This window comes from Aquarana catesbeiana, linkage group LG11 (assembly GCF_042186555.1).
Source record: "Aquarana catesbeiana isolate 2022-GZ linkage group LG11, ASM4218655v1, whole genome shotgun sequence".
NCBI classification, from domain to species: domain Eukaryota; kingdom Metazoa; phylum Chordata; class Amphibia; order Anura; family Ranidae; genus Aquarana; species Aquarana catesbeiana.
The window spans coordinates 6,108,744-6,121,920 of NC_133334.1; the positions used below are offsets into that span (position 1 = coordinate 6,108,744).

Here is a 13,177-nt window from a genome sequence, read left to right on the forward strand (position 1 = left end):
TTCTTCTCACTGATCACCAATGTAAGGAACATTCTTCCCACTGATCACCAATGTAAGGAACATTCTTCTCACTGATCACCAATGTAAGGAACATTCTTCTCACTGATCACCAATGTAAGGAACATTCTTCCCACTGATCACCAATGTAAGGAACATTCTTCTCACTGATCACCAATGTAAGGGACATTCTTCCCACTGATCACCAATGTAAGGAACATTCTTCTCACTGATCACCAATGTAAGGAACATTCTTCCCACTGATCACCAATGTAAGGAACATTCTTCTCACTGATCACCAATGTAAGGGACATTCTTCCCACTGATCACCAATGTAAGGAACATTCTTCTCACTGATCACCAATGTAAGGGACATTCTTCCCACTGATCACCAATGTAAGGAACATTCTTCTCACTGATCACCAATGTAAGGGACATTCTTCCCACTGATCACCAATGTAAGGAACATTCTTCTCACTGATCACCAATGTAAGGAACATTCTTCTCACTGATCACCAATGTAAGGAACATTCTTCTCACTGATCACCAATGTAAGGAACATTCTTCTCACTGATCAGCAATGTAAGGAACATTCTTCTCACTGATCACCAATGTAAGGAGCATTCTTCCCACTGATCACCAATGTAAGGAACATTCTTCTCACTGATCACCAATGTAAGGAACATTCTTCTCACTGATCACCAATGTAAGGAACATTCTTCTCACTGATCACCAATGTAAGGGACATTCTTCCCACTGATCACCAATGTAAGGAACATTCTTCTCACTGACCACCAATGTAAGGAACATTCTTCTCACTGATCACCAATGTAAGGGACATTCTTCTCACTGATCACCAATGTAAGGGACATTCTTCTCACTGACCACCAATGTAAGGAACATTCTTCTCACTGATCACCAATGTAAGGGACATTCTTCTCACTGATCACCAATGTAAGGAACATTCTTCTCACTGATCACGAATGTAAGGAACATTCTTCTCACTGATCACCAATGTAAGGAACATTCTTCTCACTGATCACCAATGTAAGGAACATTCTTCTCACTGATCACCAATGTAAGGGACATTCTTCTCACTGACCACGAATGTAACAGGGCCACCTTCACAGTCCCTAACTGACCTTTAATTTTAGGGGGCCCTTCTATGCTGACCCATAATAAGAGGGTGAACTACACTGATCAACAAGGTAAGGGGATCTGCCTCCACCTTACCACAAATCTGAAGAGGCATTACCAGTGGTGGCTGGTGCTCACTATTTTGAGGGAGCACAAACTAACACCCCCCCCACACTAGAGGCTGCCTTTCCTTATAGAGTCATGGAGACAGGGAGAAGGAAGAGCTGGGGCGACTCCAGCAAGCAAACAGTAGATATTGTCCTTCTTCTCCTTCCAGCCAAACAGAAACAGGAAGTGTGTCCAGAGACATGATTGGCCAGGCAGTCCTAAGACTCCCTGGCCAATAGAGGCTTCCTGATTGGCCGGGAGGCGAATGAGGCAGAATAGCGAATATTCATCCGCTATTGTCACACAACTGGGTGGGATCAGGGAGAAATGCTCTGCGCCCCGAGCCCACCCTTTTTTTTAAGCCTATTAGAGCCTCTGGCTTTAATCACGTGCCTAAAAAAACACCCAGTCCATTGGAATCCATGCGTCCGGTACCCTGCATGTAGACCAGGGGGCTGGACCCATGTATTGGGGGGTCGGCGCCCCTGTGCCCCTTATGGAGCGGCCGCCACTGGGCTTTACACTGATCACTGATGTCATTGGAAACTTCATTGACAAACCAATGTAAGCAGCACTACACTGACCAACAACGGGAGAAAGTACAATCATTTCCATGGTCTGTATTCCTTTCCTGGTCATTATTAATTCATTATTATCACCGCTAACAGGTTTATCTCATAGAGCAGCGTTTGATTTGAAATGCACTAAGTACACCACATTCCGTATTCTTCTATTAATTCATATATCCGCAATTTACTGTGTTCAGTTATAATTATAGTCATTAGCGGAGCTCCCTGGGGGTTCTTTATGAGGTTCTTCCTGTTAGAAAGACTGAAAAAGACGGAATTCTATGAACATTCCAGACACGCGGCTTATTGTACCAACTAGGGCTGCACCGAAACCGGTATTGGTGCCAATAATAAGCATTTGCATGAGTATCAGTACTCGTACAAATGCTCCGATACCCTGAAACCAATACTTTCAGGCTCAGTTCTTTCAGCAGGATACCCCCACCGACAGCTGAAATGTAAAAAATAAAATGTAAAAAAAAAAAAACCCGGCAATTATCAGTTGTTAGGGAGCGGTACCGCCGCGTCCTTAGCAACCAATGACTCATTCAGTGGGGTTCCCCTGTTGACAGTTGAAGTGTAAAGGAAGTCCCGTGTTTATCAACAACATTGCTCTGCTGAGACAGAAATATAAAAAGTAACATTGTTTCTTTTTGTATCTTTCTGTTTATTCATTTACAGATTAAGTCAGTTTGAAGCAACCTGTCAAGTAAAAAAACATTTTTTTGTTCTTTATTAAATGTTCCCCTGTTTAACCCTTTACTAACCCTTATATTACCATAATCCGCCTTAATTAACTCCTTATTCTCCTCCATTTAATTATTATTTTCCTGCTGTTTTTTTTCTTTTTGTTCTGTTCTATTTTCTAAACTATTAAAACTTTTTTTTTGTTTGCTTTGTTAGTTAATATTTCCACACCTTTAACATATATTTACATGTTTCAAATTGAAAAAAGCGCAACATTTAAAAAAAAATGTATTTAATTTATAAATAACTTTTCAATGCTTTGTTCCATTGCTGGCAGCTAAAGTATAAACAAAACAGTTGCGGTAGGTATCGGCAATTGGTGTCGGCGAGTATTAAAAAAGTATCAGTATTTGTTTAAATAAAAAATGGTATCGGTGCATCCCTTGTACAAACCCAACCCGCCCACCTGGATAAGAATCCTTATGGAAATAAAAGGACATTTATTATCAGCAGAGTCCAATGAGATTAACAAATTACAGTCACATGGATGAAAATAAACAATCCTATACTGTATACCCCATACTGAGGAAAGCTGGGAAATAGACCCCTATATACCCTACACTGAGGAAAGCTGGGAAATAGACCCCTATATAACCTACAGTGAGGAAAGCTGAGAAATAGACCCCTATATACCCTACACTGAGGAAAGCTGGGAAATAGACCCCTATATACCCTACACTGAGGAAAGCTGGGAAATAGACCCCTATATAACCTACAGTGAGGAAAGCTGGGAAATAGACCCCTATATACCCCATACTGATGAAAGCTGGGAAATAGACCCCTATATACCCTACACTGAGGAAAGCTGGGAAATGGACCCCTATATACCCTACACTGAGGAAAGCTGGGAAATAGACCCCTATATACCCTACACTGAGGAAAGCTGGGAAATAGACCCCTATATAACCTACAGTGAGGAAAGCTGGGAAATAGACCCCTATATACCCCATACTGATGAAAGCTGGGAAATAGACCCCTATATACCCTACACTGAGGAAAGCTGGGAAATAGACCCCTATATACCCTACACTGAGGAAAGCTGGGAAATAGACCCCTATATACCCTACACTGAGGGAAGCTGGGAAATAGACCCCTATGTACCTCATACTGATGAAAGCTGGGAAATAGACCCCTATATACCCTATACTGATGAAAGCTGGGAAATAGACCCCTATGTACCCCATACTGATGAAAGCTGGGAAATAGACCCCTATATACCCTACACTGAGGAAAGCTGGGAAATAGACCCCTATATACCCTACACTGAGGAAAGCTGGGAAATAGACCCCTATATACCCTATACTGAGGAAAGCTGGGAATGGAGCCTAAGGCCGGCCATAGACGAGCCGAGAACCCAATGTTCTGGCGATTGAAAATGGCTCCAATTGTGCCATCATTTGTTTCATTTTTCAAAACAAAATCCAGCATGTACAAACCCAACCCGCCCACCTGGATAAGAATCCTTATGGAAATAAAAGGACATTTATTATCAGCAGAGTCCAATGAGATTAACAAATTACAGTCACATGGATGAAAATAAAGAATCCTATACTGTATACCCCATACTGAGGAAAGCTGGGAAATAGACCCCTATATACCCTACACTGAGGAAAGCTGAGAAATAGACCCCTATATACCCTACACTGAGGAAAGCTGGGAAATAGACCCCTATATACCCTACACTGAGGAAAGCTGGGAAATAGACCCCTATATAACCTACAGTGAGGAAAGCTGGGAAATAGACCCCTATATACCCCATACTGATGAAAGCTGGGAAATAGACCCCTATATACCCTACACTGAGGAAAGCTGGGAAATGGACCCCTATATACCCTACACTGAGGAAAGCTGGGAAATAGACCCCTATATACCCTACACTGAGGAAAGCTGGGAAATAGACCCCTATATAACCTACAGTGAGGAAAGCTGGGAAATAGACCCCTATATACCCCATACTGATGAAAGCTGGGAAATAGACCCCTATATACCCTACACTGAGGAAAGCTGGGAAATAGACCCCTATATACCCTACACTGAGGGAAGCTGGGAAATAGACCCCTATGTACCTCATACTGATGAAAGCTGGGAAATAGACCCCTATATACCCTATACTGATGAAAGCTGGGAAATAGACCCCTATGTACCCCATACTGATGAAAGCTGGGAAATAGACCCCTATATACCCTACACTGAGGAAAGCTGGGAAATAGACCCCTATATACCCTACACTGAGGAAAGCTGGGAAATAGACCCCTATATACCCTATACTGAGGAAAGCTGGGAATGGAGCCTAAGGCCGGCCATAGACGAGCCGAGAACCCAATGTTCTGGCGATTGAAAATGGCTCCAATTGTGCCATCATTTGTTTCATTTTTCAAAACAAAATCCAGCATGTACAAACCCAACCCGCCCACCTGGATAAGAATCCTTATGGAAATAAAAGGACATTTATTATCAGCAGAGTCCAATGAGATTAACAAATTACAGTCACATGGATGAAAATAAAGAATCCTATACTGTATACCCCATACTGAGGAAAGCTGGGAAATAGACCCCTATATACCCTACACTGAGGAAAGCTGGGAAATAGACCCCTATATAACCTACAGTGAGGAAAGCTGGGAAATAGACCCCTATATAACCTACAGTGAGGAAAGCTGGGAAATAGACCCCTATATACCCCATACTGATGAAAGCTGGGAAATAGACCCCTATATACCCTACACTGAGGAAAGCTGGGAAATAGACCCCTATATACCCTACACTGAGGAAAGCTGGGAAATAGACCCCTATATAACCTACAGTGAGGAAAGCTGGGAAATAGACCCCTATATACCCCATACTGATGAAAGCTGGGAAATAGACCCCTATATACCCTACACTGAAGAAAGCTGGGAAATAGACCCCTATATACCCTACACTGAGGGAAGCTGGGAAATAGACCCCTATATAACCTACAGTGAGGAAAGCTGGGAAATAGACCCCTATATACCCCATACTGATGAAAGCTGGGAAATAGACCCCTATATACCCTACACTGAGGAAAGCTGGGAAATAGACCCCTATATACCCTACACTGAGGAAAGCTGGGAAATAGACCCCTATATACCCTACACTGAGGAAAGCTGGGAAATAGACCCCTATATACCCTATACTGAGGAAAGCTGGGAATGGAGCCTAAGGCCGGCCATAGACGAGCCGAGAACCCAATGTTCTGGCGATTGAAAATGGCTCCAATTGTGCCATCATTTGTTTCATTTTTCAAAACAAAATCCAGCATGTTGGTTCAGGTACTTTCGATTGCGACATGAAAATCACGTGTCGCAACTTGAACACTATTGATGTGAAAAACAAATGGCCGTGAATTTTCATTTGGATTTCGACGAGTCTGTGGTCTGCTTAACCCCTTGGTGCCAAGCATACGCAAATATGCGGCCCCACTGGACTGGGCTTTTTTTCCGTGGGGCTGCATATTTTCATATCTGGCTTTGTGCTGGGAGCATGCGGCATGTTGTGAAAGGGGAGGGACCTCCAGCCCACAGTCTTAGCTCTGTTCCTGTGTGCGGGGGGGGGGGGGTGCCTTCGAACCAATCAGCTCCCAGTGCTCTCCTCGCTGCGCTCTGCAGATTGTAATTTCAGCTCTCCGCTCCCTTTTTTCTGAACTCTCAGAGAAGCTTTAGAAATTCTGCACTTTGAATGGATGTAGAGAAAGTGAAGACTGCAGATAAACAGGTACAACTTATGTAGGAGGATTTGTTTCATCTCTGTGTATCACCTGAGGCCAATCACTGCACTGGGGTATATGGAGGGTTTACAATCACTTTAATGATATTGCCAAATGGTCACTGAGTAACCATAGAAGGTGAAATTTCCTCATCTTCTCCATTAATAAATAATAAATGAAAAATACAAATAAATAGCCCCAGACCTGACCGACAAAAAAAGAAAAACACACCCCGAACCTAAAAACTTTCCTAAATCCTCACGCTCCTGTAAATAGACATAACCTATTAAAGTGATTGTAAACTGAGAAAAAATAAAAAAATAAAAACCTGCAAGACAGAGACATAATGAGCTAGTATGCATCGCATTGCATACTAGCTCATTATGAAATACTTACTTTACAACGAAGCTCTGGCAGCGGTCCCCGCACACCGCTGTGACCGGTGAAATGTCTCCTGGAGTTATTTCCGGGTTCGCAGTCTCCGGGGCTGTGATTGGCTGGAACCGTGCTGACGTCACTCTCACGCATGCGCACTGGAGCCACCGGTCACGGCACAACTCCTGAAGAAACGGCCTGGGGTGGGCCGTTTCTTCAGTGCGCATGTGCCTTATTATAGGCTCACCTGTAAGTAAAAGTGAGTGTGTGAGGGTTTACAACCACTTTAATGGTTGCTGAATTCAAAAACCAAGACAAAAAACAAACATGTAAAACAACAAAAAGCCCCTAATGCAGCATAAATGTATGAATAACACCTCTAAGGCTCTGTTCACATCCGATCCCGGGCAGAATTACCTGATTTCAAATCACTGCAAAACACAGGACGCGTTTGCGATGCCATTAATTCCAATGGCACCCCAATCTCGCCACGTTTTTCGCATTGCACATGCAGCAAATTGCGCCGCAGTTGTCCAAAAGAAGCTCACGTTCCTTTTTGAGCGACGAGCGACGCGCGTTGTGATTGCAGCACGATTTACCATGCAACAATCGTGGCAAAATCGCTGCGCAATTGGGGTGCCGTTAAAAGTAATGGCATCGCAACTGCGTCCCGTGTTTGGCAGCGATTTGAAATCGGGATGAATCAGGTGTGAATGGAGCCGAAAACAAAAAGTGACGCGTTTTATGTGGAGGAAATACGTGGAGTGGACTCCGGTGTATCGGATCGGCTCATGAAGATTTGATGGTCTTTCATTTTGTTACATTTGTATTTCATTCCTGACATTGTTTCATTTTGTGTTGTGATTTGTATTCTCCTGAGAAGAGTTTTGTCAGGCTGTCATTTTTGTCATTTATTTTCTTGTTTTAATTGTGTTATTCATACATTAAACACCATATTAAGCCCCGCCCATACCCGAGCAACCTCGCATTTTTTGCTCATTTACATGGCACTTTTCATTTTGAGCGGGCCTCCTTCCAATCTAAAAACACGCCGAAGAAGCTCACGCACCAAATTTTGGCACTGAGCAAGGTGCGTTTGGCGTTGCTTGTTTTTGCCGCATGACAATCGCACAAAATCGCACTATTTGGGGTGCGTTTAAGAAATAATGGCACTGCAAGTGTGTCGCACATTTTGCCGCGATTCCGGAGCGGAAAAACTCAGCAAAAAGATGCGGTTAGGAGCACGCAAGGTTCAATGTGGCAAAAGGGTACGTGAGCTACTTTGCTGCATGTAGGGCAGCCCATTGAAATGAATAGGGAGCCCTGTGTGTGGAGCGTGGAAACGCACAGAAACGTGGGGCATTCTTAATATTCCTCCCAGCTCTGATTACCATTAGGAGATATAAGAAAAGTTACTCAGCACAGAGCCGTGTATTATCAGCTACAATTCTTGTGATTTGTAGGATTATGGGATGTATAATTCTCCCTCATTATGTTCCTGTCAGAATTTGTTCAGTTCTGCAAGTTGTTGCCAAAAGTCCCCGAGTTCTGTTCCAGATTGTCTCTCGATCGTTCTTAGCGCGAGGATAAACATGCGTGCACAGCTGTGCTTCTCAATCGCACCATTGTCGAGGTGTTCGGGGGGTTGGGGGGGTGTTTGGCTCTCTATTCACTAACAGCTGGAGATACATTCTGAGTGAAACTGGGAGAGTTACATAGTTACATAGTATACTTGTCTTCATAGTTACATAGTATTACATAGTAGGTGAGGTAGAAACAAGACACAAGTCCATCAAGTCCAACCTATGTGTGTGATTATATGTCAGAATTACATTGTATATCCCTGTATGTTGTGGTCATTCAGGTGATTATCTAATAGTTTCTTGAAGCTATCGATGCTCCCCGCTGAGACCACCGCCTGTGGAAGGGAATTCCACATCCTTGCCGCTCTTACAGTAAAGAACCCTCTACGTAGTTTAAGGTTAAACCTCTTTTCTTCTAATTTTAATGAGTGGCCACGAGTCTTGTTAAACTCCCTTCTGCGAAAACGTTTTCTCCCTATTGTGGGGTCACCAGTCCGGTATTTATATATTGTGGGGTCACCAGTCCGGTATTTATATATTGTGGGGTCACCAGTCCGGTATTTATATATTGTGGGGTCACCAGTCCGGTATTTATATATTGTGGGGTCACCAGTCCGGTATTTATACAATGAAATCATATCTCCTCTCAAGCGTCTCTTCTCCAGAGAGAATAAGTTCAGTGCTCGCAACCTTTCCTCATAACTAAGATCCTCCAGACCCTTTATTAGCTTTGTTGCCCTTCTTTGTACTCGCTCCATTTCCAGTACATCCTTCCTGAGGACTGGTGCCCAGAACTGGACAGCATACTCCAGGTGCGGCCGGACCAGAGTCTTGTAGAGCGGGAGAATTATCGTTTTATCTCTGGAGTTGATCCCCTTTTTAATGCCAATATTCTGTTTGCTTTATTAGCAGCAGCTTGGCATTGCATGTCATTGCTGAGCCTATCATCTACTAGGACCCCCAGGTCCTTTTCCATCCTAGATCCCCCCAGAGGTTCTCCCCCCCAGTCTATAGATTGCATTCAAATTTTTGCCACCCAAATGCATTATTTTACATTTTTCTACATTGAACCTCATTTGCCATGTAGTCGCCCACCCCATTAATTTGTTCAGATCTTTTTGCAAGGTTTCCACATCCTGCGGAGAAGTTATTGCCCTGCTTAGCTTAGTATCGTCTGCAAATACAGAGATTGAACTGTTTATCCCATCCTCCAGATCGTTTATGAACAAATTAAATAGGATTGGTCCCAGCACAGAACCCTGGGGGACCCCACTACCCACTCCTGACCATTCTGAGTACTCCCCATTTATCACCACCCTCTGAACACGCCCTTGTAGCCAGTTTTCAATCCATGTACTCACCCTATGGTCCATGCCAACGCACCTTATTTTGTACAGTAAACGTTTATGGGGAACTGTGTCAAATGCTTTTGCAAAATCCCTACAGGGGGAGCACATTGTACAGGGGGAGCACCTCGTATGGGGGGAGCACATCCTACAGGGGGAGCACATCCTACAGGGGGAGCACATCCTACAGGGGGAGTACATCCTACAGGGGGAGCACATCGTACGGGGGGAGCACATTGTACAGTTGGAGCACATCGTACAGGGGGAGCACATTGTACAGTTGGAGCACATCCTACAGGGGGAGCACATTGTACAGGGGGAGCACATCCTACAGGGGGAGCACATTGTACAGGGGGAGCACATCCTACAGGGGGAGCACATTGTACAGGGAGAGCACATTGTACAGGGAGAGCACATTGTACAGGGGGAGCACATCCTACAGGGAGAGCACATTGTACAGGGAGAGCACATTGTACAGGGGGAGCACATTGTACAGGGAGAGCACATTGTACAGGGAGAGCACATTGTACAGGGAGAGCACATTGTACAGGGGGAGCACATCCTACAGGGGGAGCACATTGTACAGGGGGAGCACATTGTACAGGGGGAGCACATCCTACAGGGGGAGCACATCCTACAGGGGGAGCACATTGTACAGGGGGAGCACATCCTACAGGGGGAGCACATCCTACAGGGGGAGCACATTGTACAGGGGGAGCACATTGTACAGGGGGAGCACATCCTACAGGGGGAGCACATCCTACAGGGGGAGCACATCCTACAGGGGGAGCACATTGTACAGGGGGAGCACATCCTACAGGGGGGGCACATCCTACAGGGGGGGCACATCCTACAGGGGAAGCACATCCTACAGGGGGAGCACATTGTACAGGGGGAGCACATCCTACAGGGGGAGCACATTGTACAGGGGGAGCACATTGTACAGGGGGAGCACATCCTACAGGGGGGGCACATCCTACAGGGGGGGCACATCCTACAGGGGAAGCACATCCTACAGGGGGAGCACATTGTACAGGGGGAGCACATCGTACAGGAGGAGCACATCCTACAGGGGGAGCACATCCTACAGGGGGAGTAAGTCCTACAGGGGTAGTACACCCTACAGGGGGAGCACATTGTACAGGGGGAGCACATCGTACAGGGGGAGCAGAGCAGAGGGTGCTGGCTTTTTTACAGGACATCAGAGTGGCCCGGGGGCAGGGAACCCCCCTCCGGGCCACTCTGATGGGCCGCACCGCTTCTGCCAGAAGCGATCAGCCAGGAAACTGTCAGCCAGGATCGCCCCGGCTCCTCACTCGCCCTCTGCTAAATTCCACTTGCAAAATGCGAGCAGGCGAGTGGAATTTTTGAGGGCTGATAATAGTGTGTGTGGGGACATTCAAGATAAAAGTGTAAGCTGCTCTGCTACAGAGACTGATGTGATTGGCTCAGTGATCTCTGTACAGCGCTCCTGTATATGTCAGAGCTATGTATAATAATAATAGTGTGTGACTGTGTGTGTGTGTGTGTGTGTGTGTGTGGGGGGGCATTAGAGTGTAAGCTCCTCTGGTACAGAGACTGATGTGACTGGCTCAGTGATCTCTGTACAGCACTCCGGTATATATCAGAGCTATATAAATGTATAATAATAATAGTGTGTGACTGTGGGGGGAGGGGACATTAGAGTGTAAGCTCCTCTGTACAGAGACTGATGTGACTGTGGGGGGGAGGGGACATTAGAGTGTAAGCTCCTCTGTACAGAGACTGATGTGACTGTGGGGGGGAGGGGACATTAGAGTGTAAGCTCCTCTGTACAGAGACTGAGGTGATTGGCTCAGTGATCTCTGTACAGCACTCCGGTATATATCAGAGCTATATAAATGTATAATAATAATAGTGTGTGACTGTGGGGGGAGGGGACATTAGAGTGTAAGCTCCTCTGTACAGAGACTGATGTGACTGTGGGGGGAGGGGACATTAGAGTGTAAGCTCCTCTGTATAGAAACTGATGTGACTGTGGGGGAGGGGACATTAGAGTGTAAGCTCCTCTGTATAGAGACTGATGTGACTGTGGGGGAGGGGACATTAGAGTGTAAGCTCCTCTGTACAGAGACTGATGTGACTGTGGGGGAGGGGACATTAGAGTGTAAGCTCCTCTGTACAGAGACTGATGTGACTGTGGGGGAGGGGACATTAGAGTGTAAGCTCCTCTGTACAGAGACTGATGTGACTGTGGGGGAGGGGACATTAGAGTGTAAGCTCCTCTGTACAGAGACTGATGTGACTGTGGGGGGAGGGGACATTAGAGTGTAAGCTCCTCTGTACAGAGACTGATGGTAATGAAACAATCTCATATATTAGTATTCCAAGTACTGGGCACAGTTGTGGGTTTTCTATGCTCCACCTTTGCTCCAGGGGGACACTGAAGACCCTCAGGCTGGTTTTAGGCTGATTTTGGGATAGTCATGATACGTGTATTGAGGCTGAACACTGAGCAGTAGCTGTGAGTTGGTGTCATTCTTATGCAGCATTTCGGGGGTCTCCATCAACCTTTATGGGTGGAATGTTGGAATGGAAAACTTGTAACATTGTTGCAGTGTGTCTGGAATGCGGCTTCTGTCTGCAATCACTCAATATTATGTCTCTCTTTCTATTCGCAGTGTCCTGGATGATGAGAGTAGTAGTCTTCGGCAGCAGAAACTTGACAGACAGGTGAGTCGATGACATTGGAGAGACCTTCATTATCTCATTCCTCCATTTCACCACTAGGGGGCGTCTCACCTGTTACAGAGACTTGGACTATAAATTGGAATATTCTTCATCTTTATCTTAATATGATGGATTATTATCCGCAGGTCACAAATTTGGGCAGCCCAAAGTATTTTAAATATATAAAAAAATATATCTAATAGCAGGTATAAAGTTTAGTCAAAACTTAATGTTAAAATGATTATCAAATCAGAGTTATTGTAAGCTAAATTTTTATGGAAATCTTGATTTTTCCTGTAAATTCTGACCTTGGCCACGCCCTTTCTCACCTCCAACCTTCCTACTGGTCCATGAGGCAGTCCATCATATTGATGGACATATAGGGGACATCTACCTGTCCTGTGTATATATACATTTACATTAGTGGACAGACAGGGGGGGGGGGGCAGTGGGTGGAGCTTATGACTGCACAAGGCTTTGAAGGCCTCCATGCCATGGCAGTCGGAGAGTCCAGAACCAGGTAGATGTGGGGCGCTGGACTCAGATCTTATATCCGCCAATCAGAAGGTGTTGATTGGGCTTGATGACGTAACATCAGCAGTTCTACCACAAAGAAAGCACCTCCCCGGGGGGTGAAGGCCTCCTAAATTGATAGAAAGAGCACCAGACAGTCATTTTAGGGGTCCATGACCATTTACTGCTGATAGCAATGTGACAATCGATAGATACAATTTGCCCAACGGGTTTCGGCAGCCAACAATCCCCCTTCATCAGGGCTTCCTATAGGACTGTATCTAAACACTGCTGGGAGGTGTTCTTTGTCAGAGAAGGCATTCAATTGCTCCTGTATTGACAGCACACCACACCTGTGCACAATCCCTG

At 45.2% G+C, this 13,177-nt stretch overlaps 1 protein-coding gene across 1 annotated transcript in view; it reads left to right on the top strand.

Moving 5' to 3' along the window:
* The window catches only part of TUB (TUB bipartite transcription factor), a 233,025-nt gene that overhangs the window by 155,614 nt on the left and 64,234 nt on the right, over positions 1-13,177 (top strand). Inside the window, 1 exon segment of the mRNA XM_073603970.1 lies at positions 12,247-12,298. Within this exon segment, the coding sequence (XP_073460071.1) occupies positions 12,247-12,298 (52 nt within the window).